General features: G+C 46.6%; 1 protein-coding gene across 1 annotated transcript in view; it reads right to left on the bottom strand.

Moving 5' to 3' along the window:
- The window catches only part of CORO2B (coronin 2B), a 96,713-nt gene that overhangs the window by 21,613 nt on the left and 51,554 nt on the right, over positions 1 to 23,546 (bottom strand). Inside the window, exon 3 of the mRNA XM_063313866.1 lies at positions 1,802 to 1,918. Within this exon, the coding sequence (XP_063169936.1) occupies positions 1,802 to 1,918 (117 nt within the window). The remainder of the gene's footprint in view (positions 1 to 1,801; positions 1,919 to 23,546) is intronic.

Raw genomic sequence — 23,546 nt, 5'->3', positions numbered from 1 at the left:
AGGGGAGAAAGAAGAGCTTATAGCGGTAGAGCAGGAAGGCAACCAACTTCACACCAGCACGAAAGTACTACAGCAGTCCTTGCTTAACAACCACAATTGGGACTGAAATTTCAGTTACTAAGCGAGGCAGTTGTTAAGCGAGGCATCAAGTGACAGGATCCAATTTTATGACCATTTTAGTGGTCGTTAAGTGAATCATGGTGGTTGTTAAGCAAATCAATGGTTCCCTATTGATCTGGCTTTTCAGAAGCTGGCTGAGAAGATCGCAAATCGCAATCGTATGATCACAGGACGCTGCAACTTGTCATAAATATGAGCCAGTTGCCAGGCACCCAAATCGTGATCATGTGACTGCAGGGGTGGTGTGACAGCCATAACTTTGAAGATGGGTGGTAACTTTTTTAGCCCCATTGTATCTCTGGACCGTTTAACAAATGGTCGTCAAGTGAGGACTACCTGTATGTAGTCTGGATTACTTCAGGTTCATGGAGTACCATGAATCCACATGTTATGATTTGTAAATCATGGTTTATGATTTAACATGGTGTGGGGACTCAACACATTTTGATTTATTTATAAATTCTGGTTCAGAGATACATTGTTTTAAGTGAAAGACTGGCCCTGTCCAACCCAGCAGCCTAGCTTGGTGTTTCCGGGGCAAGAGAGAGGGGGCATAAAGAATAATTTATCCTAAATCACGAGACAGCAGTTCAGGCCTTTCTGGTCTCCCATCATTACACAAAGTCTTGGATCATCCCTTGGACTGAACAGAAGACCACCCACCGGAGCCTTTACTGCGTGGGCACAGGGGTATCTGAGATTTAAAAAAGTCAAGATGGTGGCCACAGCCACAGCCACAACCATGCAATTGTCACCCCATCACTTTTTATGTGTGTTGTGTACGTGGCACGTGTAAAAAGGAGCAGGGCTTTGATCACACAGTCATGGCCACCATCTTGGCTGTTTTGTCCCTTGTGAATGAATATCCCTGGGTGGACAGAAATTAAAGCCACCTTTTTATGATAACAACATCCTTTGCTGGAGCAGCCACTGCCTTGTAGCCACACCTGGCTTTTGGAGTGGGTGGAATGGCTGATCTGCCCCCTGTCCTAAATTACAGACTGTAAACTCCCTGGGCAGAGAGTTGTCTTCTCAACTGGCAGCAAATACTTGGGAAGAGGATGGCGGCTTATATAATCAGGCAAGCTACTACACTGGTTGCAAATTGTTGCCTCTTTAACCTTTTGTTGTTCTGACTCCTTGCAAAGGTCTGTGACAGCCAAGTCCCGGAGGCTGCTGATGCCCAGATGACCTGGAGCTGCCTCTCGTTTCAAGCAGGGTCCCTTCTGCTCTGAATTATCACTGGTTTAAAATTACTGTGAGGGTTGGACTAGCACCTTGTGGAGCCCAGCAGGATCAGCATCTGAATGGCACCTTGGAGTCCATTCAGGCACCTTGGAGCCCAGCAGGATCAGCTGCCTGAATGGTGAGAGAGAAGGAGGATGGTCCACCTTGCAGAGGGGCACCACAAGGCAGCAACTGAGTGGCACGGGGAGTCTGAAGGATCAGAGCCCTGGTCTTCTCCAAGGGGTTCAACTCTCACCTCTCAGTTACTTGGTTAACCTGTGTACATAAGCTGGTACATTTTCTTTCATGGGACAAAACCAATTATCTTTCAGCAGTTAGCTCCTCTTGTTTTTAATTCTTACTCCCCAAAACAGCTGTTCATTCGTTCGTTCGTTCATTCATCACATTTCTTCACTGCCCATCTCAGCAAGTGATTCTAATGATTCTTACTTACTGAAGTGTCTTCTGAGCAAGAAGCAATGATGTTTTCAATGAAAGGGTTCCACTTAATATCAAGCACGTTGCCCTGGTGGCCACAGACTTTGGGGTAGTTTGGTTCAATTCGGCCAGTCTGAAATAAAAACAACCAAGAACCCAGGAACAAAAAGACTTACCTTCAATAAGATAAATGATGCTATCAACAGAAAGTCAACATGACCCAAGGAAGTATTGGGACTTCCCAGATTTTACTGGCTAGTTAAAGGAATAACAACTTGTTTGTAAAAATTTAGAATATGAGGCAAATGAGAATCTCTGTTTTAGAAAGCAGGTTGTTTTCCTGAAATTCTCCAGCAAGTGGTATGGAAAACCCCAAATCAGTGAAAAGAAATAGAAAATGTTAACATCACTGGGGAAGTTGTTTGATTATTTTACATTTTTTTTATTCACACACATATTCACACTTGTTCAAGCTTATGAATTCTTTCTTTTGTAAGATGAAGTCAAAGGGCCATTCAGGTTAGTATCCTGTCTGCCATAGAACCATCTCCTGTTGCTTACCCCCAACCCAGAGTCAGAATAACCCAGAGATATACTGCCACTGAACATGAACACTCCATTGATAGCTGTCATGGTAAGAGCTGCATGGAGGAAGCAGCCATGACCATTCTCCATGGGGGACTCCTGGGGTCCCAACAGTTGAGTTCAGGGAGTGACTTGCCCAACAGCAGCTCAGACCATTTTCTAGCTCCAATTATTGATGATTTGTGGGCCTAACTGGGCTGAAGCCCATCTCATCCTCCATCAACAGCACCAAACATCTGATCAACCCTTGCTTCATTGATCTCACTTTGCCAGTCTTTCCACTTCATTTCAATTTCTTTACTGACATTTGCAGATTAAGCGAGGAGATTTAAATTATGCTTTATATTTATCTACCAACTCATTGGAAAATTGATACTTAAGCGACAACCAGCCATAATTTTATGTATTCAGCCACTGTATATTTTGTTCTTCTGGATAAGATGCATCTGGGAATCTATTTTAAAGCAGATGTTGATGTTCCATATTATTTTTGCTTTCCACCAGTCATTTGTTGAGTTGCTGAGTTACCACAGAATAAAAATCTGACAAGCAATTCAGCAATGGTAAGAGAATTAAGAAGTCACTGAGCTGGTATTTATTCACTGATTAAAACAAGTAACTGAATGAGAGTTTTGATGGAACTAAGAGGGAAAATTCCTTCCTTGAAGAGAAAATACCCATTGTAGATATATATCCTCATAAATATCCCAGCATTCTGGACATGGAGGTGTCTGAAACTGAATTTGCCGTCTGGGACTTGCTGTGCTGACACCAAAAGGAACACAAATCAGTAACGGGAGAGTTGCTGTCAGGCTCAGGAACCTGTCATCCAGGTCCTCTGTTCTAGAGAGCCTAAGCAAAAAGTTTAGGTGGCCTGAAACACAAACAAGAAGTCAAAGAAAGGAGAAGGTTTCTAGGACACCAGAGGCACACTTTCACCCAGGAAGCTTGCTGTCTGAAGCTCAGTCCCTGCTGAAGGTGTCAGATATGCAAGGGGGAAGTGAGTCTGACTTACAGGCACTTGTGCTAGAAAATGTGCTTTTACACTATCAATGCCAGATTTATTTTATGCTGGTCACTTTTCATAATTTAATATCTAGTATTAAATAGCATAGCATAATCATGATGTTTACTGCCTCCAGTCATACAAGACTTTGATGTCCTTATGGTACCAAGAAGAGTCAACCACTGGAGCCACGCAAGTGGAAGAAGAACCAAGCTTTGCTTCTGGTGAATTCTCTGCTTTCTCCCCATTCCAAGTACGTGCTGCCTCATTTTTAAGAAAAGTGCTCTTCACATGTTTCTGAGGAATATTATTCTCCCCTTGCAGATCCTAACTCAGAGACACCAAATATGGCAGAAGCTGGAGGGGTGGCAGCCTGTAGGGAGGTCTTGGACAACACCATGTTGTAAACTGAAACTAAAGAAGATTTAGAGCTTTATAGAAAAATGAAAATGGAAGGGGAAGAAAACAGGAGTTACTGTTAAATATTAGGAAGGTAACCTGCGTGCTAAATGAACTTAGAGATGCTGATGAAGAAATGAAGATTATTGATAGTTTTGTCTTCTTAGATTCAAGACTAAGTAAAAATGAGCAGGGTGCCAGAGAAAGGGAGATGAATCCTATGATGCAAGGCAATGGTAGACAAGTTCATGAAGGATAAGGACATTTCAGTGATGATAGAGATCAGAACAGGTACAGCTGTGTTCTTTCCAGTGGGAATAATAGCTGCAAAAGCTGGACACTGAGAACGGATGCCTTCAAATGATGGATTTGTAGACTGTTGTAAACAAATACCTGCATTGCAAAAAGAACCAGTCAATTAGCCCTGGACTAAAACAGATCCTCAATTAGAAACTCACATACTTTGGGCATGCAATGTGAGCAGATGATGGACTAAAAAAACCCTAATTTGGCAAAGCTGAGGGAAACAGAAGAAAATGATAGCACAGATATGGTAGATGGACAGAATCAAGACATTACTGGAATGCCCTTGAAAAGCTACAAGTTGGTGAGTGTTTGGAATAAAACTAGACTCAGTGGCATCTTACTAAGAAAGAAATCATTCTGGAACGAGCAGCTTGGACATGCATCGCCCTCTCACATACCTCCTGACTTACTCATGTGGATTATTCTCCCCAATTTCAATTATTTCCCTGAAGATGAGTTGTTGGAGAAAAAACTTGAGAAGTTAAGGCATTTCCTGACTGGTCACTGATGTAAAAGATGCTGAACAGGGTGGGGCCACAGTGGGATGGCTGAACAGGGATGTCTTTTGTTCAAATCAAATGGAGATAATGTCTTCCTGGCAAATTGCCACATTAGCAGCATAGCACAATAATGCAGGAAGTATTACTGTATGCCATCAGATTACAAAAGAAATTGCTATATACAATTCAGAAATGTTTATTTCAAAACAAGCATTAGAAGAGTCTCAGGCCTTATTCAAACAATGCACAGCCAAAATAAAGCATCAAATATATCTTACTCTCTGAATATTAAATAAAAACTTACCTTTACACTGCAAAACTATTTTTAAGAATTGAAACTTTAACCAGCAGAGGGTGCTCTTGAGCATCCGTAAGATGGCTGGACCACATCAAATGAAACATTCAATTTATGGTATAATCAAGAAATGGCTGATCAATTAATCTGTGCTATACCTGTGTGATTTTCTGGTTTCCCTCCTGCCCAACAACTTCCAGGAGAGTTTCAGTCATAATGGTATGTAGTGAACTGTGCTTGTTAAGTTGCCTATGCAGCAAATATGCAGAGGGCTTAGAATGTGTCACACACCTCACAGGGCAGGAGAAACAGAAGGCAAGAGAACACAACCAGCACACTTGCTGTTATGGGCTCCAGTTGCTGTAGTGGGGGTGGGGGGGGCACAGTTTCCCCAGTGTCATGTCCCTAAACCAGGGGCATCTGCAGGGAGGAGTTAGAAAATGTCAAGATGGCCTTACATGCATCACATGTAAAAAAAAGTGGAGGGCTTTGATTGTAGTCATGGCCACCATGTTGACTTTTTTGACCCCCATGGATGCCTGAGCTGCAAGCAACCATCATTATTTCACTCCTATATGTCCTATAAGGGACGCGGTGGCGTTACGGGATAAACCGCTGAGCTGCTGAGCTTGCTGATCGGAAGGTCAGTGGTTCAAATCCGCGTGACAGGGTGAGCTCCCATTGCTAGTCCCAGCTCCTGTCAACCTAGCAGTTCGAAAGCATGCAAATGTGAGTAGATTAATAGGTACCGCTTCGGCGGGCAGGTAACGGCGTTCCGTTTAGTCATGCCGGCCACATGACCACGGAAATGTCTACGGACAAACGCTGGCTGTTCGGCTTTGAAACGTAGGTCAGCACCGCCCCCTAGAGTCAGACATGACTGGACTTAATGTCAAGGGAAACCTTTTATATGTCCTATACATTTGAGACAGTTTTAAAAAAACAGTAAGAAATTAATCTACTAGTCTCTTTAGGAAAAAAGGGGGTGTGGTGGCTCAGCAGTTAAGATGCCAGGCTTAAAAACCAGAAGGTTGCAGTTCGGCGGTTTGAGACCCAAGTGCCGCGCAACAGAGTGAGCTCCTGCACTCGGCCCAGCTCTTGCCAACCTAGCAATTCGAAAGCATGCAAGTGCGAGTAGATAAATAGGTAACAGCGTTCCGTGACTGTCATGCTGGCCACATGACAGCGGAGTGTCTTCAGACAACGCTGGCTCTTCGGCCATGAAACGGAGATGAGCACCGCCCCCTAGTGTCGGACATGACTAAACGGGAACCTTTACCTTTACTCTTTAGGAAAACAGAAATGGATGCACCCCCTCCTGTATTTTTCATACTTGTCCTTTAGTAATTCCACAACCCAGCCTTAGCCTACCATTCAACTCACTCACTCCAATCCTTGGAGAATTTCACATAATCTATTTATTTTTATTACCAGTGGCGTGTTCCGGCCCTCTGAGGTCATACCCAGGCCCTGGACGGCAGACCCTCGCGAGCCCTGGTCTTTGGCTGCTGCTCCTTAACGCCAGGTCAGTGAACAACAAGGCCCCCCTCATATGTGATTTAATCACAGAGGAGGGGGCAGACCTGGCGTGTATCACCGAGACCTGGCTGGGCTCGGAAGGGGCTGTAGCCCTCTCCGAGATGTGCCCGGCCGGGTTTCAAGTGTGGCACCAGCCGAGACGCCAGGGCAGGGGAGGCGCGGTGGCAGTTGTCATCAGAGAATCTCTAGTGGCCTTCAGGGGCCCTGCTCCACAAGTAGCCGGTTGTGAGACCCTGTTTTTCAAGCTGGGATCCCAAGAACAGTTGGGGGTGTTGCTGCTGTACCAGCCTCCCTGCTGCGTAGCAACCTCCCTGCCCGAGCTGCTGGAGGCCATCTTGGGGTTGGCAGTGGAGTTCCCCAGGCTTATGGTTCTGGGGGACTTCAATCTGCCATCCCTGGGACGTGCCTCGGAGACGGCCCGGGTGTTCATGGCTACCATGGCAGCCATGGGCCAGATTATCCAGGACCCAACTCGAGACAGTGGTCACACCCTGGTCTTAGTTTTCTTGTTGGAGCAGTGGCAATGTGATCTGAGGGGAGAGTTAGATCTGTCCCCATTGTCATGGTCAGACCACACCCTGGTGACCCTGAGATTCTATTGTGCCACCTCGCTCCACAGGGAGGCTGGACCCATTCGACTGGTCCGCCCCTGGCAACTGATGGACCCAGTAGGGTTTCAGAGGGAGCTGGGGGTTATTCCCAAGGCTTGCTGCATGGTCCAGCGGAAGTCCTAGCCACGGCCTGGAATACGGCCATGGCCATGGCCTTGGACAGGAACGCACCTGTGCGTCCTCTCTTGCCTCGTTCGACCCATCACTCCCCGTGGTTTACGGAGGAGTTGAGGGTTTTGAAGAGGGTTAAGAGACGTCTGGAGCATTGCTGGAGGAAGGCGAAGACTGAATCTGACCGAACACAAGCTAGAGCCAATGTTAAGGCCTACCTTGTGGTGGTAAGAGTGGTGAAACATGAATATTTCTCCGCTCTTATTGCATCCGCAGAATGCCTGTTTAAGGTCACTCAAACACTTTTGGGAAAGGTAGATCTAGGGACCCACCTACAGGGCCGTTCGGAAGAGTTTTCACAGCATCTGCAGGATAAAATCACTCAGATCCATTCTAAGTTGGACTCTAAGCATGAAGCAGAGTCTGGGGAGATGCCAGGGGAATGTACTTACCCTGTTATATGGGAATGGTTTGATCCTGTTGGGCCTGAGGAAGTGGACAGGATTCTCTGGACTGTGAATGCCACCACATGTCAGCTTGACCCATGCCCTTCCTGGCTGATAAAATCAGCCCGGGAAGTGACTTGTGGTTGGGTCCAGGTGATGGTTAATGCATCCTTGAGGGAGGGGGTGTTTCCAGCTACCTTTAAGGAGGTGCTGGTGCACCCCCTCCTCAAGAAGCCATCCTTGGACCCTACCATACTGGGCAATTTTCGCCCTGTGTCCCACCTTCCCTTCTTGGGAAAGGTGGTTGAGAAAGTGGTTGCGTTGCAGCTCCAGAGAATTTTGGAGGAAACAGATTATCTGGACCCCTTTCAGTCAGGTTTCAGGCCAGGATATGGGATGGAGACTGCATTGGTCGCACTTATGGATGATCTCAGGCGGGAGCGGGATGGAGGTAGTGCATCCACCCTGGCTCTCTTGGACCTCTCAGTGGCTTTCGATACCGTCGACCATGGTATCCTTCTGGGACGGCTCAGGGGGTTGGGGTAGGCGGTGTAGTTTTGCACTGATTCACCTCCTTCCTCCAGGGCCGTTCCCAATTGGTGGTGATAGGAGAGGAGAGATCTGGCCCTTGACCCCTCCACTGTGTGGTGCCGCAGGGTTCGGTACTCTCTCCTCTCCTATTTAACATCTACATGAGACCATGGGATATGCTGATGATACCCAGTTATATATCTCCATCCTGGGTGAAGTAAGTGATGTGGTCTCCACCCTTTCCAGGTGCCTGGGGGCTGTGGGGGTCTGGATGGGGAACAACAGGCTTCAGCTGAACCCTGGTAAGACAGAGTGGCTGTGGATTGATGGCTCCTTGGGTTCCAGGAAGCTGTCATCTTTGGTTCTGGATGGGTGGCACTGCCCCATTCGTAACCAGTGCAGAACCTGGGGGTCCTCCTGGACTCACGACTCCTGCTCAAAGAGCAGGTGGCAGTCGCAGCCAGGAGGGCCTTTGCACATCTTTGGGTGGTGCGCCAGCTATGCCCATTCCTGGATCGAGATGCCCTCCGAACAGTCACTCATGCCCTTGTCATCTCCCATATAGACTACTGCAATGTGCTCTACAAAGGGCTACCCTTGAAAAGTATTCGGAAGCTTCAGCTGGTCCAGAACGCGGCTGCGCAGACAGTTATCGGGGCTATAAAATCAGCCCATGTGACACCACTGTTACGCAAGCTGCATTGGGTACCAGTTTGCTTCCGGGTCCAATTCAAGGTGTTGGTTATCACCTTTAAAGCCCTACAAGGCATGAGACCAGGGTACCTGAGGGACCGTCTCGTCCCCGTAACATCGACCCGTCCCACCCAGTCAGGCAGGGAGGGCATGCTATAGACCCCATCAGCAAAGGAATTTCATCTAGTGGGGTCCAGGAGGCAGGCCTTCTCTGCAGTGGCGCCCACCCTTTGGAACATCTTGCCCCTGGAGTTGAGACAGGTTTCCTCGCTCTCGGACTTCCGGAAGAAACTGAAGACCTGGTTCTGCCGCCTTGCTTGGGAGGGGGAGAGTGATAGCTCCACCTGGGGATGGCTGGCGCCATAGCACCTCTTAGTGATTGTGTTCCATCTCCACTTGGATTTTACATTTGTTTTTATGTATATTTTAATGTAATTTGTATGTGGCTATGTTTTTAGTGCTATTTAGTGCTCTGGTTGCCCAGAGTCCCCCATTGGGGGAGATGGGCAGTGATATAAATTTAATAAATAATAATAATAATAATAATTGTTAAAACACTTCCCGGATGGATTTTCTGCGCTTTGCTGGGCTCAGGGCTTGTGCGACTGCCCCATTGCTCTGCACAGAGGCACCACCATGGCAGGCATTCCCTCACAAAGCTGCTGTGAACAGCCTCTGAGGACTTGCAAATCCCACAGTTGGAAGAGGTGTTGGGGACTGCCTTTGCACCAAAGGCCTTTTCCAGTTCTTGGATGTGCCAGAGCAGGCCTCAGAAGTTATGTGAAGCTCACAACCATGGCAGTTTGGTGTTACTTTTTAGAAGGGGGAAGGTGTTTATAGTCCTGATGCGAACACTCCCAACCAGGCTGTGTCCTACAAGGCACATTACTAGAACAACAACTCTGGAAGATACATTCAGAAGCGTGCATGGATGCTGCCATTCTGGGAGGGGTGTGGTGTGGGGAGAAGGCTGAAGTCTGTTTCCGGGTTCCCTGAGTTGTATAAACACAAGGAGAATTTGAAAAAGAGAGAAAATAGAAGAATGTCTTTATTAATCTGAACATTTCCCTTTTCATTTTGGCCTGCAGAAGTAAGCACTGCAAAAGCCAATTCTGCACCTTGCTTAGAAAGAAAGAGCAAGTCTCAACAGCTGCACTTTCCGCTGTCGTGCGGCCCAGCTGACCAAGGCAGAGATTTCAGTAGCTTTTCAATGCTCCCAGAGGCACTTCCCCTCTCTGAGGCTTTGTCCCATGTTTTTACTTGTTGCCTCTAAAATGGGACTTAAGAAAGTACAGAAGGACTTATTTACAGATGTGACAGGGATAACAGGCAGAGGGTCAGGCCTCCTGCTCCCACAGCCTTTTTTCCCACTGCAGCCAGATCCACTCCATCTCAGTCCCAGGCAGGAGGGCCCTCAGGCATGAAGTTCTGGCCCTGGTTCAGGAGGCACCAGAGTCCTGCTGTTTCCTGCAATAGCAGAAGGAATAGCTTTCGGAAAGGCAACTGCAGGAAATATGCCAGTCCAGCCACACCATATGTTCTTTTCTCTACTGAGCTTTGAGTGCAGCTGCAATTATGCGGAGCTTTTTTTTCCTGCTCCTTCCCTCCAAAGATGGTGTCTCCCCTCCATCTGTTCCCTTCCTCCACTCAAACACTTTGCAGCTGTTGTTGCTACTGTCAGAGAAAGAGGCTTTATTGCCTGGCAAGTAGCAGAAGCAAGTGCTACTCAGACAGGGCTCGAAGTAACTCTTTCAGTTCCTTGCATGGCCAAATGGTATGGGAACTTGTTTGCCCTGGTGCAAAGACACCCCCTAACTATTTTTCAAGGATGGCAGTGCACAGTGCTGTCCCTAACCTGCCCCTGAGCCCAGGGCCGCAACTAGGGGGGGCAACTGGGGCATGTGCCCTGGGCGCCGCACTGGTGGGGTGCCAAAATGAGCACGGGGGGGGGATGCCAAAATGAGTGCTGGGGGGGGGCGCTAAAATGGGCACGGAATCCAGGTTTGCCCCGGGTGACGCAGACCCTAGTTGCGGCCCTGCCTGAGCCACTGTGAGCGCTGAGCTCACCTGTCTTTTCTTGAGCATCATCCAAAGTGTGTCACAAGCAATGCTGGGCAGGCGGTCATTTTTCCATAGGCAATGCCTCCACTCCGACTGGATGGTATGGACATGCCCCCCAGCCCCCCCAGCCCTTGGGAGCTGCTCTGCAGGGCCTTTTAGTCTTGGGCCACAGGACTGTCTCCCTTGTCAGAAGGAACCTTCCCAGGTAAAGCCTGAGCATAGTTCACTCTGCAAGGCACATCTCTGGCCTTACATGGGCTCCTTCTATCCCTGAGGATACTGCTGATCTGTCACACCAGTTCCTACACATGTGATGCTCGTGCACTGCTAAGTAGTTCAAGAAATTCAGCTGATGTGAGCAGGTAATGTGGGAACTGCTTTCACCGGCTTGTTGCTGCTGGCTGTCCTACCGAGGCACATCCCCCATAAATTCAATGAGACAGTTCCATTCTGCCGAGGCTAAGGTCATTCTGCAAACTCCATGGGGTACTGATGCTGCCCTGACTTGCTGCCAATTTTCCACTTAGCAGTTTGGGTGGTGGGTGATAACTCAGGAGACTGTCTATCTGTCTTCCGTAAATGTCTGTCCAAAAATACCGTAATGGACAGGGAGGTGGGCTGGAAGATGGGCGAAGCTTCACTCTACAGTCCTCCTCCATCCTGTGGGCTATTTTGGGCAGAGGCTGACCAATCTCACAGACAATCAGTGGGTTCAGGACTAGCCAAGGTGACAGCTTACCAGTGCACACACTCTGCACCTGTGACCTATCACTCAGCTTACGTGATGGGTGGCTAAAGCCTCTGTCCAGACCCCTATCCTTGCCCCACCACTCCAAGGGCAGCAATTGGTGATGGCTTTCCCCCCAGGCAGCTAACATGGGAGGGAAAACAAAGCTGGGGAACCAGCTCTCTTCTCTCCCCATCTCTCTGGCCATGGGAATGAGGAGGAGAATGGCTTCTTTGGTGCCAGTTCTTTAAACCCTTAGTGATCACTGACTGCAGAAAATACCAGCCCTTTAGTTCTGCCATGTGGATGAGACCAAGTCTTCCTATGCAAATAGCAATGGAGAAAAGGCTGAGCAGGGATGGGCTGGGGCGGATTTAACTCTTTCTTGCCTCATCATTCTCCTGATAAGCTCCAAAACATGTGATCTGCATTTCAGGAAAGGTCCCATTGGAACAAGTAGAGCTCCCCTTTCAAAACTTCTCTTCCTATGGCAGCAAATTGTTTCAATATATGTAAGGCCCTTAGGTGTATTCATGCAACGTGGTGTCTAGTTTGGCTTTTAATGTCTTGAGTGCTCCATTCCAGCTAAACTGGTATTATGCAGAATATGGAAAACTAAGGCTCCGTTCCCACAAATGCCATGGGACAACTGCTGTGGCTCAGGTCTGGAGGAAAAGCCGCAGAGGTGCTGGTTCCCCTCTGGGTGGATTCCAGCCTTATCCACCCCCTGTCCTGAGGCCTCCCAAGGGCCGGATCCTGTGTGGATGCCGCCCCAGCCCTCCACTGTGGCTGGTCCAGGTTTTGAATCTTTCTTCCTCACTGCCAGAGGAAACCATGCATGGAAGAGCAAAGGCAACCAGCTGGCTGGTTTTTGTGGAGGCGCACGCACACACGCGTGCACACACACACACACCACTAGAGGGAGCACTGGCCACAACATGGGAAAAAGGAGCACCACAGCATGGATGCTCGCCCGGCGCTGTGCAAGAGGACGAGAGGTTTAAGGCTGACGGCTGTGTGGAAATGCCCAGCCAAGGCTCTGAGAAGCAGCCTCTGGCATCTTCCCATCCTGGCATCCTGCATCCAGCCAGAAGGGTTATTTCTTGGATGGTTTCCTGTTCAGAGGACATGTGCTGTCCCCTCCCCACGCAAGCAAAAGTCGTCTCTGTGCTGGGCCCCCTTCTTAGCTTACTTTGTTCCCCACTGAAGGGAAGATTTCTTCTTTGCAAGTCAAGCCCCAAGCAGCTTTCTCCTGCACCTCTGAAGCAAAGCAAACGGTCCAGGAACTGTGGCTGGCGGCTTCACGGCCACCTCCGCTCCAGGTGGAGCGCTGAAAAAAAGGCAAATGCCGCAGGGGCTTCAGAAGCCTTCGCTGAAATAGGCCAAGAGAGGCGGGCTGGGGGAAGCGGGGGGGGGGGCAGCCATTCTTTTTCTGCAGTGGGTGGGAGATGACATGGTGACATCATCAAAATGGTCAGCGGGGTTTCCAGGAAGTTGGTTTTTGAGGTTGTGGGGGGCGGGGAGAGGGAACGTAGCCTACTTTGGCTTCTGTGGTTTTCTTCCAAGCAATAGTGGGAAATCACAGAGCTATTTCTCATCAATTTGCTAAAAATGGACAGCATGTCTGAGGGTTGAGGGGGAGGCAGCCCCACCCCAAAATCAGGGAGGGGAGTTGCCTTTCTGCCCAGAGCCTCTGGGCAGGATGGGCCAAAAGGCTCTCACTGGGGAGCACACAGGCTTCTGCACTGGGGGGGAGGGGGTAGTTTGTCCCTCAGTTTCTGGTTTTCACAATTCTGAGAAAAACCCTACATGTATCCAAAGAGAATGAAGTGGGATATGCCATCCCTCTCTGTTCCCCAGGAGTCCTCTTTCATGCATGAATTAGATTTACAGGCCACACTTAGATTTATAATCTGTACAGCTCCGGTTTACAGGACGCAACAATAAAAAATAATTAAAACCCAGAATATCTAATCCAAAAGAAAGTCTGGGGGAAATTTCTGGGGGAAAACAACAATCAATTGCACAACCAATTAATTTATCCATCCTGGGCATTCAGTCCCGTTCTTCCAGGGAAAAAAGGGCATAAACGTGTGTCTCATGGCCTGTTTCCTTTCTCAGCTTGGTGCTGCCCAGCTGTGGTGGACTACCTGCCCCATCCTCCCCACCTAGAAGAATAATTGCTGGGAGGCCCCACGTGGTGGGAGGCTGATGTATCTGCTGCCACCGCCTAGCCCGTTGCAAAGAAGCTTCTTTTTGTCCAAACCAAACCCTTCTCTTAAGCGCCAGCCAGACAAGAGGCCTGTCTCCCCCCTCCCCCCAAGTCTTGCCAGCAAGGGAAGGAGCCCCCCAGCACCAGCCAGGGAAATGGTGACTCAGGAAGCGCCTCAGACTTGCTTCCTCAGCACACCCCAGAGACCTCGCTGTGGATGTCTTCCTTTAGAAGAAGCCCTTTTGTTGTGTGGGAGGAGAAGGACGTCTCTTCACCAGTAGTTCTCCAGCTGGTATATTTCAATCACATTTTCCTCTGCACGGAGGAATCCGTGCCTACAAATGTTTCCATCTCTTGGAACCCCAAACTTCTTTTGTCCTTGCTGAATCTGAGGAGCTGCACCCATGCGCTGCTGAGTAAAATTGATCAGGCCAGGGTGGGGGTGAAATGCTCTAATTGCCCAGGAAGGCAATGATCTGAATGAAAGTTCTGTCTGGAATCGCTGCAGAAATCCTGGAGTTTCTTTAATTTAGTGTAGAATTTCATACAAGGCCTGCTGTAAGCAGCGATGAGCGCTCTCTTGGGCCCAAGGGATCCAAACCACCTGTTCCAGCAGCAACCAGTTTGGAGGTATGAAGCAGATTAGGCCATGCCCATGCTTCAATACAGGCAGCATGTGATAAAGCATTAATCTAGTTGAATAGGAGAAAAAGGGCCAATGGTACAGGAATGTTGTCCTCATTTGTACACGATAAAAGTTTACAGCAGTAGCCTTATAAGTTTGCTAAGTGAATTCTAGTCCACCAAATTTAATGTGATGTCAATATGAAGTTGTGGTTAAGGTGCTGGCTTGGGACAGGGGGAGATATGCCTTCAAGTGCCTGCTGGGTGATGTTGGGCCAAGGCTCTGTCTTAGCCCAGCCTACTTCACAGGGTTATTTTGAAAGGATAACATGAAAGAGTTTCTTGAGTTTCCAAAAGGGGAGGGGGTGGAGGAAAAACTCGATGGCAGCTGCATCTATGTGAGCATCCTTTTTTATATGCATCGTAGATGCCATAAAGGGAGAGGGCCTTCAGCTGGGCAGTCGTCTGTGCCCCAAGAACCTTAGTTGTGTGGGAAATGTTAATCCAAGGATGAATTCACTTCATTCAGTTCATTCAAAGAAATGCATTGAAAGTATCCATACACACTCATGTACACCCTCCGTTTTATAAAGTGCATCACTCTGGAATCATCCAACACTTTGGGTCAAAATCATGTCCATATTCTCAAATTAGAAATAAAAGTTCTTTACAAATTTCTTCTATATTTATATCCTCCCTTTTACAGAAAGCTGCTGTAGCAACCGAGAAACCTATTGACAAGACAGTTTCTTCTGCAGCTACAGAACAATTCCCTGTTGTTGGACTAAAGAGCCAAGTCCAGAAGGAGAATCAGGAAAATGCCCCTGTCCCCACAGGAAAGGTCATGCCCATCCCACTAGAACAGAAAACAAGGCCAGCACAAAAGCCATATCCGCCCCACCCCACGGGGGCTCAGATGACTCAGACAGCAACGTTCAAGAGCTGCATGGCCTTTTTGTGTCTGGGATCTCTTTTTATTTTGTAAATAATTCTCAGAGGGCAGCTGTGTTACTCTTTTGCAGCCAAGAGTCTTGTGGCCCTTTGAAGAGTCACACATTTCAAATTGCATAAACATCCAGAAATTGTGAGGCCTTCAGAACAGACTGGCCTGTGAGCCAAGAAGCTTATCAATACACAGTTCTAGTCTTTCAGGGGCCACAAGACTCTTGGTGGTGGTGGTGGTTTTCTCAAACAAACCATTCTTTCAAGTTTTGTCCTACTGTGATGTTCCACCTCTAAGGGGTGATGGGTGACCACCTGATCCTGCTGGATTGCATAAGCTTCAGAATCACTTCTGGATCCCAGAAGGAGCTAGTGGGAATTTGCTTTAATTCTAGCCATGCTGGTGCTGAAAGTACCTAGGAGAAAATGGTGCCCTCTAAGCACCTATCTTAGCTTTAAGAGAGCACCACTGACTTAAGCAGTTATTCTGGTCATCTTCCGCTGCCTACAGGGCCCAGAAGTGAGGAAAGTGGCCAGGGAGATGACCTGTGGGTCCACGCAATAGTGTCAGCCTTTTTGACAGAGGAAGTGGTACTCTAGCCTTGAAAGAGGTGATGGTGCACCTCCTCCTCAAGAGGCTGTCTTTGGACCCAACAGTCTTCAACAACTATCAACCAATCTCCAACCTTCCCTTTTTGGGGAAAGTTGTTGAGAAGGTGGTTGGTCTGCAGCTGATGAGAACCCTGGAGGAAATGGATTATCTAGGCCCATTTCAGTCAGGTTTCAGGACGGGATGTAGTACTGAGACAGCTTTGGTTGCATTTGTTGATGACCTGCGGCAGAGTCAGGATGGTGGTGGTGCATCCATCCTTGTAATCCTTGATCTTGATCTTCTGGCATCGTTAATACCGTCAACCACATATCCTTCTGAGGGAGAAACAGTCCCTAGGCCCCTCACTTGTCAGGTGCTGCAGGGTTCAATTCTACATGAAACCGCTAGGCAAGGTCATCCACTGGTTTGGGGTAAGGTATCATCAGTACACTGATGATACCCAGTTATAACTTTTGACTCTGGGCTGGCCAAGGGAGGCTGCCGAGGTTCTGCCCCAGTGCCTGGAGGCTGTGTCGGTTTGGATGGAGAAGAACCTCCCAACAAGACTGAGTGGCTGTGGGTACTTGGACTGCCCCGATCTGAGGATATTCCAACCTTGACCTTGGATGGGGCTGCACTTCCCTGTTCAAGGATGGTGTGCACTTTGGGGGTTTTCCTGGAGTCACAGCTCCTGCTCAATGTGTGGAGTGATGGGCATGCCTCGGCATTTATTTATTTATTCAATTTATATAACTGCCCATCTCACATTCATGACTCTGGGCAGCTTTCAATTAAAACATAGGCAGTACCATAAAAATAAAAAAGTAAAACAGCCATGCAAACAATACAAACATAAAAATAATTGAACAATTAAAAGCCATACAATGCAGTCCCCAGAGAGCACAGCCACTTTATGGGCTCCACACCACTCTCCGATCCCCAGGCCAGATGCAAAGCCAGGTCTTCACGCCCTTCCAGAAAGCCATCAAGGTCGGGGTCAGCCTGACCTTTGTAGGGAGTGATGTTCCTAGGGCTGGTGTGGCAGCAGAAAAGGCCCTCCTCCTGGGTTCACCAGATGGCACTCTCTAGTGGGCAGAACCCACAACAAGCCTCTTTTGCTGGACCTGATGGGATGGGTTGATGTCCCTGCGGAGAGGCGGTCCCTCAGATAATCCAGCCCCTGCCAAAGAGGGCTTTATAAGTTATCACCAGTGTTGGGCCTGGAAGCAAATTGGTACCTCGCAGAGCCGAGGTGTAATGTGAGCAGCTCTAGGTGCGCATATAACTGCCCTGCCCATTCTTCAAGGGCAGCCTCATGTAGAATGCATTGCAGTAATCCATATGGGAGGTGCCCAGGGCATGAGTGACTGAGCATAGAGTCTCAACTGGCAACTGGCACACAACTCAAAGCTGTGCAAAGGCCCTCCTCACCACGACTGCTACCTGCTCTTTGAGCAGGAGTGGTGAGTCCAGAAGGAACCCCAGACTGCACACAGGGTCTGTCTGGGGAAGTGCAGCCCCACACAGAACCAAAGATGGTATAGTCCTAGAGCCAGTAGGCCCCCAAACCCCAAACCACTCAGTCTTGCCAGGGTTGAGCCGAAGCCTGTTGTTCTCCATCCAGACCCCCACAGCCTTCAGACACTGACAGGATGTTGGCAGCGCTGTCTACTTCACCAGGGGCAGAGATACAAAGTGGGTTATCATCAGCATACTGATGGTGCCTCAAGAGGAAATTTGATAGCAGCAGGATATGCTTGTCAATGGTTTTCTTATGCACAATTATCAGAAAGGTTTAAAGTGGATAAAAGATTTCATGGTTTTGAACAATGTAAAGCTGAGTTTGAAACGGAATTATGTACTAATGAACATGTTAATGCTAAAATGTATAAACTTTTGTTGAAATATGAGACAGGAGAAGAACAAATGAAAGAATGTATGATAAAATATACATTCTGGTTATAACTAAAAACTTGGTTATAATGTACAAATGGATCAGTGGGAAAATACGTGGGTGAAAGGATTGAACTTTACATTGTGTTCTAGCCTTAAAGAGAATTTTTATAAAATGATGTATCGTTGGTATTTGTCACCAGAGAAATTATCTAGAATGTATAAAGGTACCTCGAATCTTTGCTGGAAATGTAACCAATATGAAGGGACATTTTATCATGTTTGGTGGATATGCAAAAAAGCTTTAAAATTTTGAATACAAATATATATATTAATTCAGAAGATCCTAAAGATTAAAGTACAACTGAAACCAGAGACTTTTCTTTTGGGACTAATGGACAGGCAACTAGAAAAAAGTCATGGAACTTTGTTTTTGTATATGGCAACTGCAGCAAGACTATTATACGCTCAAAAGTGGAAAGGTTCAACACTCCCCACCATGGAGGAATGGCTGGTGAAGACAGTGGAACTTGCAGAGATGGCTAAATTGACTTCTTTGATCAGAGAAAAAACAGTATCCATATTTAAGGCTGACTGGAAACCCCTTATAAAGGTTTTGCATGAAACGGAAAAAAATGCACTTGTGTTTTTTGGTTTGGATGATTAGAAAAAAAAATGGATAATAGAAAAAAGTGAGCTTTTTTTGTCACGATAGTGTAAGAGATAATTCTGTAATTGTACTTACATTTACTGCAAAGGAAATCCGAAGCTTCTTCTATTTCTTTTTATTCCCTCTTTCTGCACTTTTTGTTTTTTCTTTCTTTTTCTGTTTCTTCTATTCTTTATTAGTTTGTGTTAGTTTTTATGTTCTTTGTAAAACTTGCAATAAAATTTATTTTAAAAAAGCATACTGATGATACCTCACCCCGTGGCTACAGATGACCCCACCCAGCGGCTTCAGGTAGATGTTAAAGGGGAGTGGAGAGAGTACCAAGTCCTGTGGCACCCTACAATTCTGTTGTCCTCTAGGTTTATTTTCTTTGCCATTGTTGTTCTTTTGTCTTGTGCTGGTTTTGTGGTTTTTTTCCCTATTATTCTTTGTTTTTAAATGTTTTAAACAATTGTAAACCGCCTAGAGTCACTGGGAGTCAGGCAGCATACAAATTTAATAAATTATTATGGTTGGTTGCACAGTCAGCCAGATGTTTAGACTGGATTTGGCATTTCTGTCCACCTACCAAGTCCTTCCCAAGGACCTGAGATAGGCAGATGTTGCTGTTTAATAATATTAAAGGTAACATTGCAGGATGAAAGCTATTCCAAGTAAAGCTGCCTTTTGCAATTGACTGATGGTAATTTTGTCAGTGATGATGTTGTTCAAATGATAAATTAGATAAATTACTATTGTTGTTCACATGGTCAGCCAGATGTTTTTAGACTGGGTTTGGCATTTTTATCCACCTATCAAGTCCTTCCCAAGGATAGGCAGTTGTTGTTGTTGTTATTAATTTCCCCCTTCTCCATCTCTTATCCCAACCAAGCCTGCCAACATGGGATGCTTGCAAACATTTGGCAGAGTCAGATGATATTCACTACTCCCTGCTCTTCTGATGATCTAGTCTATCTCAGCGGGTAATTAGTGGCCAAATTTGTTCCTGTTCATGCTTCTTGGGGGCTGCCCAATTAAAGCACTGCTACTGTGGATGCCTGATGCATCTCATCTTCTGAACTCATCCAGAGAAGTGCCTCTGTGAGAGCACAAAGGCAGGGGTCACTATCTTTCATCCTGTGGAGACCAAGGTTTTGGTTCCTTAAGGACATAGCTATCTGCAGGTGACAAAACCTGCACAGCTACAATTGGAATGGGGGAGGGAGTGAGCAGGACATTGTTGTTGGTATGGCCCAGCTCTCCAGATCTTGAAAGATGACTGAGAATCACAGAGAAAAAACTGCCACGAGAAGAGCTTCCCAAAGGGACACAGGCCCAGGAAGCACGTTTTAGGGGACTGTGACAACCCCCTAGCTTTGTTATGGCACAAGAATATCCCCTGATAAGTTGTTCCCAGGCAGAGAGGCCTGAAGAAGTGGAGTTCAGTTTTGGTTTCCAAAGAGAGTTTTCCTGTGTAACTTTACCCAAAGGGAGAACTGATAAAAGTCAGACTGCCTGTTTATAATTCCATCAGAGGTCATTGGGGCTATGGGTTTTGCAGGGCTTCACAGAAGGAGCATTGTCCTTGAGTAGGCAAAGCAACCATCAGATTCGCCAAAGAGGCTGACTGTCACTTATCCCCCACATTCAGTAAAACTGGGGATAAATGCTCAGCACAAGAAGGAATGAGAACCACGCTGGGAGGAAGAATGGGAAAGGCCTGCCTGTGACCATCCAAGCACAAGCCCCAAATCATTCTCCAAACATTCTCACGGGAAACAGATTCTGTTTTGGTTTTTACAAGACATAACAAAGATAAGCAATTGCATGATTTCAAAAACTGGACTAAAGGGGGCTAAAGTTTTGAGGTAGAAGGAAGATGTATGAGCCTGTAAAGTTACACAAAATGTTATAATAATGAAAATACTGAAGGAAACTTTTGAAGAATGGAGTCAGAAATTAGTAGCCACAATATCAACAATGTCGGTAATGATGTCTGCTTCTGTGGATAGTCTAGGTCCAAAAGATGTTATTGAAGAAATGACAGGTGTAGAACAAATTTTATCTGACAAGATAGAGATGGTACCAAAAGTGGATTTTACAAGTGACAGGCCAAGAGAATGACTTGGAAAAGGGTGTTTCACTGGATCTACAAAAGGAATTGGCTGATGTTTTAAATTCAAAAGGGAAATACAAATGATAAACCAAGTGAGTGACCTGGACAATTTTTTCCAATTGGATTTACAGAAGAGGCTTATTAAAGCCTTGAAGAACTGTATGCGATAGGACAAAGAACAAATGAAGAGAAATCAAATCCTACAACAATATTTGAACGAATTAAAGATTAAGACTGTTAGAAGTAAAAGAAAGGAATATAAAGTTGATTTATTTGATCAAGGTTAAAACAAGATATGTCGTTACTTCTGGCAACACTTTATGGACTTTCTGCTGACACCAGGATTGAAAAGATGATGCTTTATGGATTTGTTTATAGATAAAGGATGGGATAAAGAGATAAATGTTTGTAACCTTAGAGGGGGTGGAGAGTCAATAAATTTGTTTATACTTGTTGTGATGAAGGTCAGTAGTCACTTCTTTATATATTTCTTTTCTCTTTATTATATTCTTACATTTTTCTTCTCTTTTTTCCTTTTTCCTTGCACTTTTTATCCTTTCTATTCTCTTCTCCTTTAGTTTGTATTAGATTTTACTATTATAATCACAATTCCTAATAAAATTATATATATATATATATATATATATATATATATATAAATTTTTTTAATATCCTATTTTTCCCTGTCTGCTTTTATGATGGTTCTTTTGACTGAGAGAGGCTTGCATATGCTATAGCCCAAAAGTGTTTTACTACACCACACGTTCCTTTATACCTGATGCCACAGCAGATATTGAACTTTACTGTTGGTTTATTGTGTTTTGAATATTGCTGCCTTCACAGGGAACAGAGCTCCTATATAAATCCAATCCAGGATTTTGCTTCAGCTTTCACTGGAGGTGTCATGGATTGAGTTGGGACTCCATGAATGGAAAGCCTGTGCTCCCTAATGTCCTCTGCATTGGCAGGACGGTGGGGGAACAGCAGGCTGAGAGATCTTTGTACTTGCAGGAAATCTGTCCTGCTACACCAACACCAGAACTATTCTGAACTCTTGCACGTCATTTCTTTCCTAAACACCAAACACTGTTTCATTCCCCAATTAACTCATCAGTTCATTCCCCAGATGCACTTTTCCACAGTGCCTTCTGTCATTGAACCGACTGCAGATGGAGAGAAGTACATTCAGCATTTTAATTGCTCAGCACAGCTTGGTTCTGATTAATATTCTGAAAGGAAGGAAATTGATCTTAGCCACCGTGGCATCTTGTTGCCTTCGGATCTTCTAGTCAGCAGTTAGGGATACAAATCTAGGCTTTTGTGCTCAACCCCCTTGTGGCAGAACAGAGCCTCCCTCCAATCCCAAGACTCCACTTTCATAGAAAGGCAGCCCAGGCTATACCAAATGCAGAGAACTGTAACATTGTCTGTTTCTTTTTCCTTCCTGCTCCTTTCTCTGCCACAAAAGTAAGCTTTTTTCCTCAGCCAGCCAGCATGAGGCATGGCATCATTCAAGGGCCTGGCCATTTTGACCCTCCTCCTTTCTGCGGGCAGACCTTAGGTGATGTTGTCTCCAAGGAAGGCCTTCTCTCAGGCCTACATTCAGCCACACTTCTCCCCAGCCAACGGAGCAAATGGGATTTCCTGGCCAGCTTCCAGGGGGTTTGCACTGAGTTTAGACAAGTAGATGGACTCCGGGTGAGGAGAGGAGCCACCAACACCTGGAGAGGAAAAAGACTTTTCCTGCCATTCCCAGGGGTGCTCAGATGAAATTGGGAGTGGATAGCAAGGACAACTGTTGATTGGAGCACAGCAGAGCTAATGAACAGCGAATTTGCCAGCATGCTCTCCCTCAAAATATAGGGCCAACCCAGAATTATGAGCATCAGACTAGAAATAAAAGGGATGGAGAATGCAATGCTAAGTCAGATTTAAATCCAGCTGTTAGAGCATAGGTTTAGATAACACAGCCCAGTAGACTAGGCTGAAATGGGGTTCAACAGTTTGCTGTTTGGCACGCCATAGGAATCCAGCCATTGTCTGAGCAGGTGATGTGAACCAACTTTCTCCATCATGCCATTAGCTGCATTTGGGAATAATGTGTCCTGTGAATACAGTCACTCTCCTTTGCAACCCATGTTACACACCAACAGCTCCTCTCCAGCTGCTTGACTCCCTTGACTTCTGTGAGACCTCCCCCCCTCCCCCCCCACCAATCTTAAGCTGAGCAGAAACTCTGGAGGCCACAGGGTAGACATGCAGGCCTACAGTGCTCCCCCTACAAGGCCTGTTGGGCAGGAATGCCTTTGCTGCTCCTGGGCCAGATCTCTCCTTCCAGGTCCTGGTGGTTCCTGGCAGTTACAAAGCAGAGAGGTCAGCAGCGTTTCCAGTCAAGGGACAGCTTTTCTGGACGGTTAGCTTTCAGACCGCAGAGGCTGCAGGGAACGTTGAATGACAAAATGACACCACACAAGGGGAGAGGGAGGACTTTTCAGTGCACATATCTGCTTGTGTGTGTGCTTTTATTGTGGGTGAAAACTGAGGATTTTGGATTTTTTACCTCAACTGATGTAGCATGCCTGTGGAAGTTTCAGCACACCAATTTCAGTTCCTTTCCTGCCTAAATTCAGTCAGAATTCATCTCTCTGCAATTGCACTGTTTGCTGCCAAACATCAATTCCACAATTAGGGAGTTTCCATAGTTGCACGAATACCTGCCTTAAAGCCTGAGCCCTGCGCTCTGCCTTCTCACTGTTAGCTCCCTCCAGACTTGTCAACAGGCTCAACGGCAGGCATGGAAGGGCAGGGGTTCTATGTGGGGAGGAAAGACTGGCAAACCTTCTCTGACAGCCCTAGGCAACATGGTGAGATCCACCTTAGGACCAGTGCAGCACTCCCTGGACTTTTAGGCTCTAGATCCGGA

The sequence above is a fragment of the Candoia aspera genome, chromosome 13 (genome assembly GCF_035149785.1).
Source record: "Candoia aspera isolate rCanAsp1 chromosome 13, rCanAsp1.hap2, whole genome shotgun sequence".
In the NCBI taxonomy this organism is placed as follows: domain Eukaryota; kingdom Metazoa; phylum Chordata; class Lepidosauria; order Squamata; family Boidae; genus Candoia; species Candoia aspera.
The sequence above is the reverse complement of the archived record's forward strand: the minus strand, read 5'-3'. Positions and strand labels throughout refer to the sequence as shown.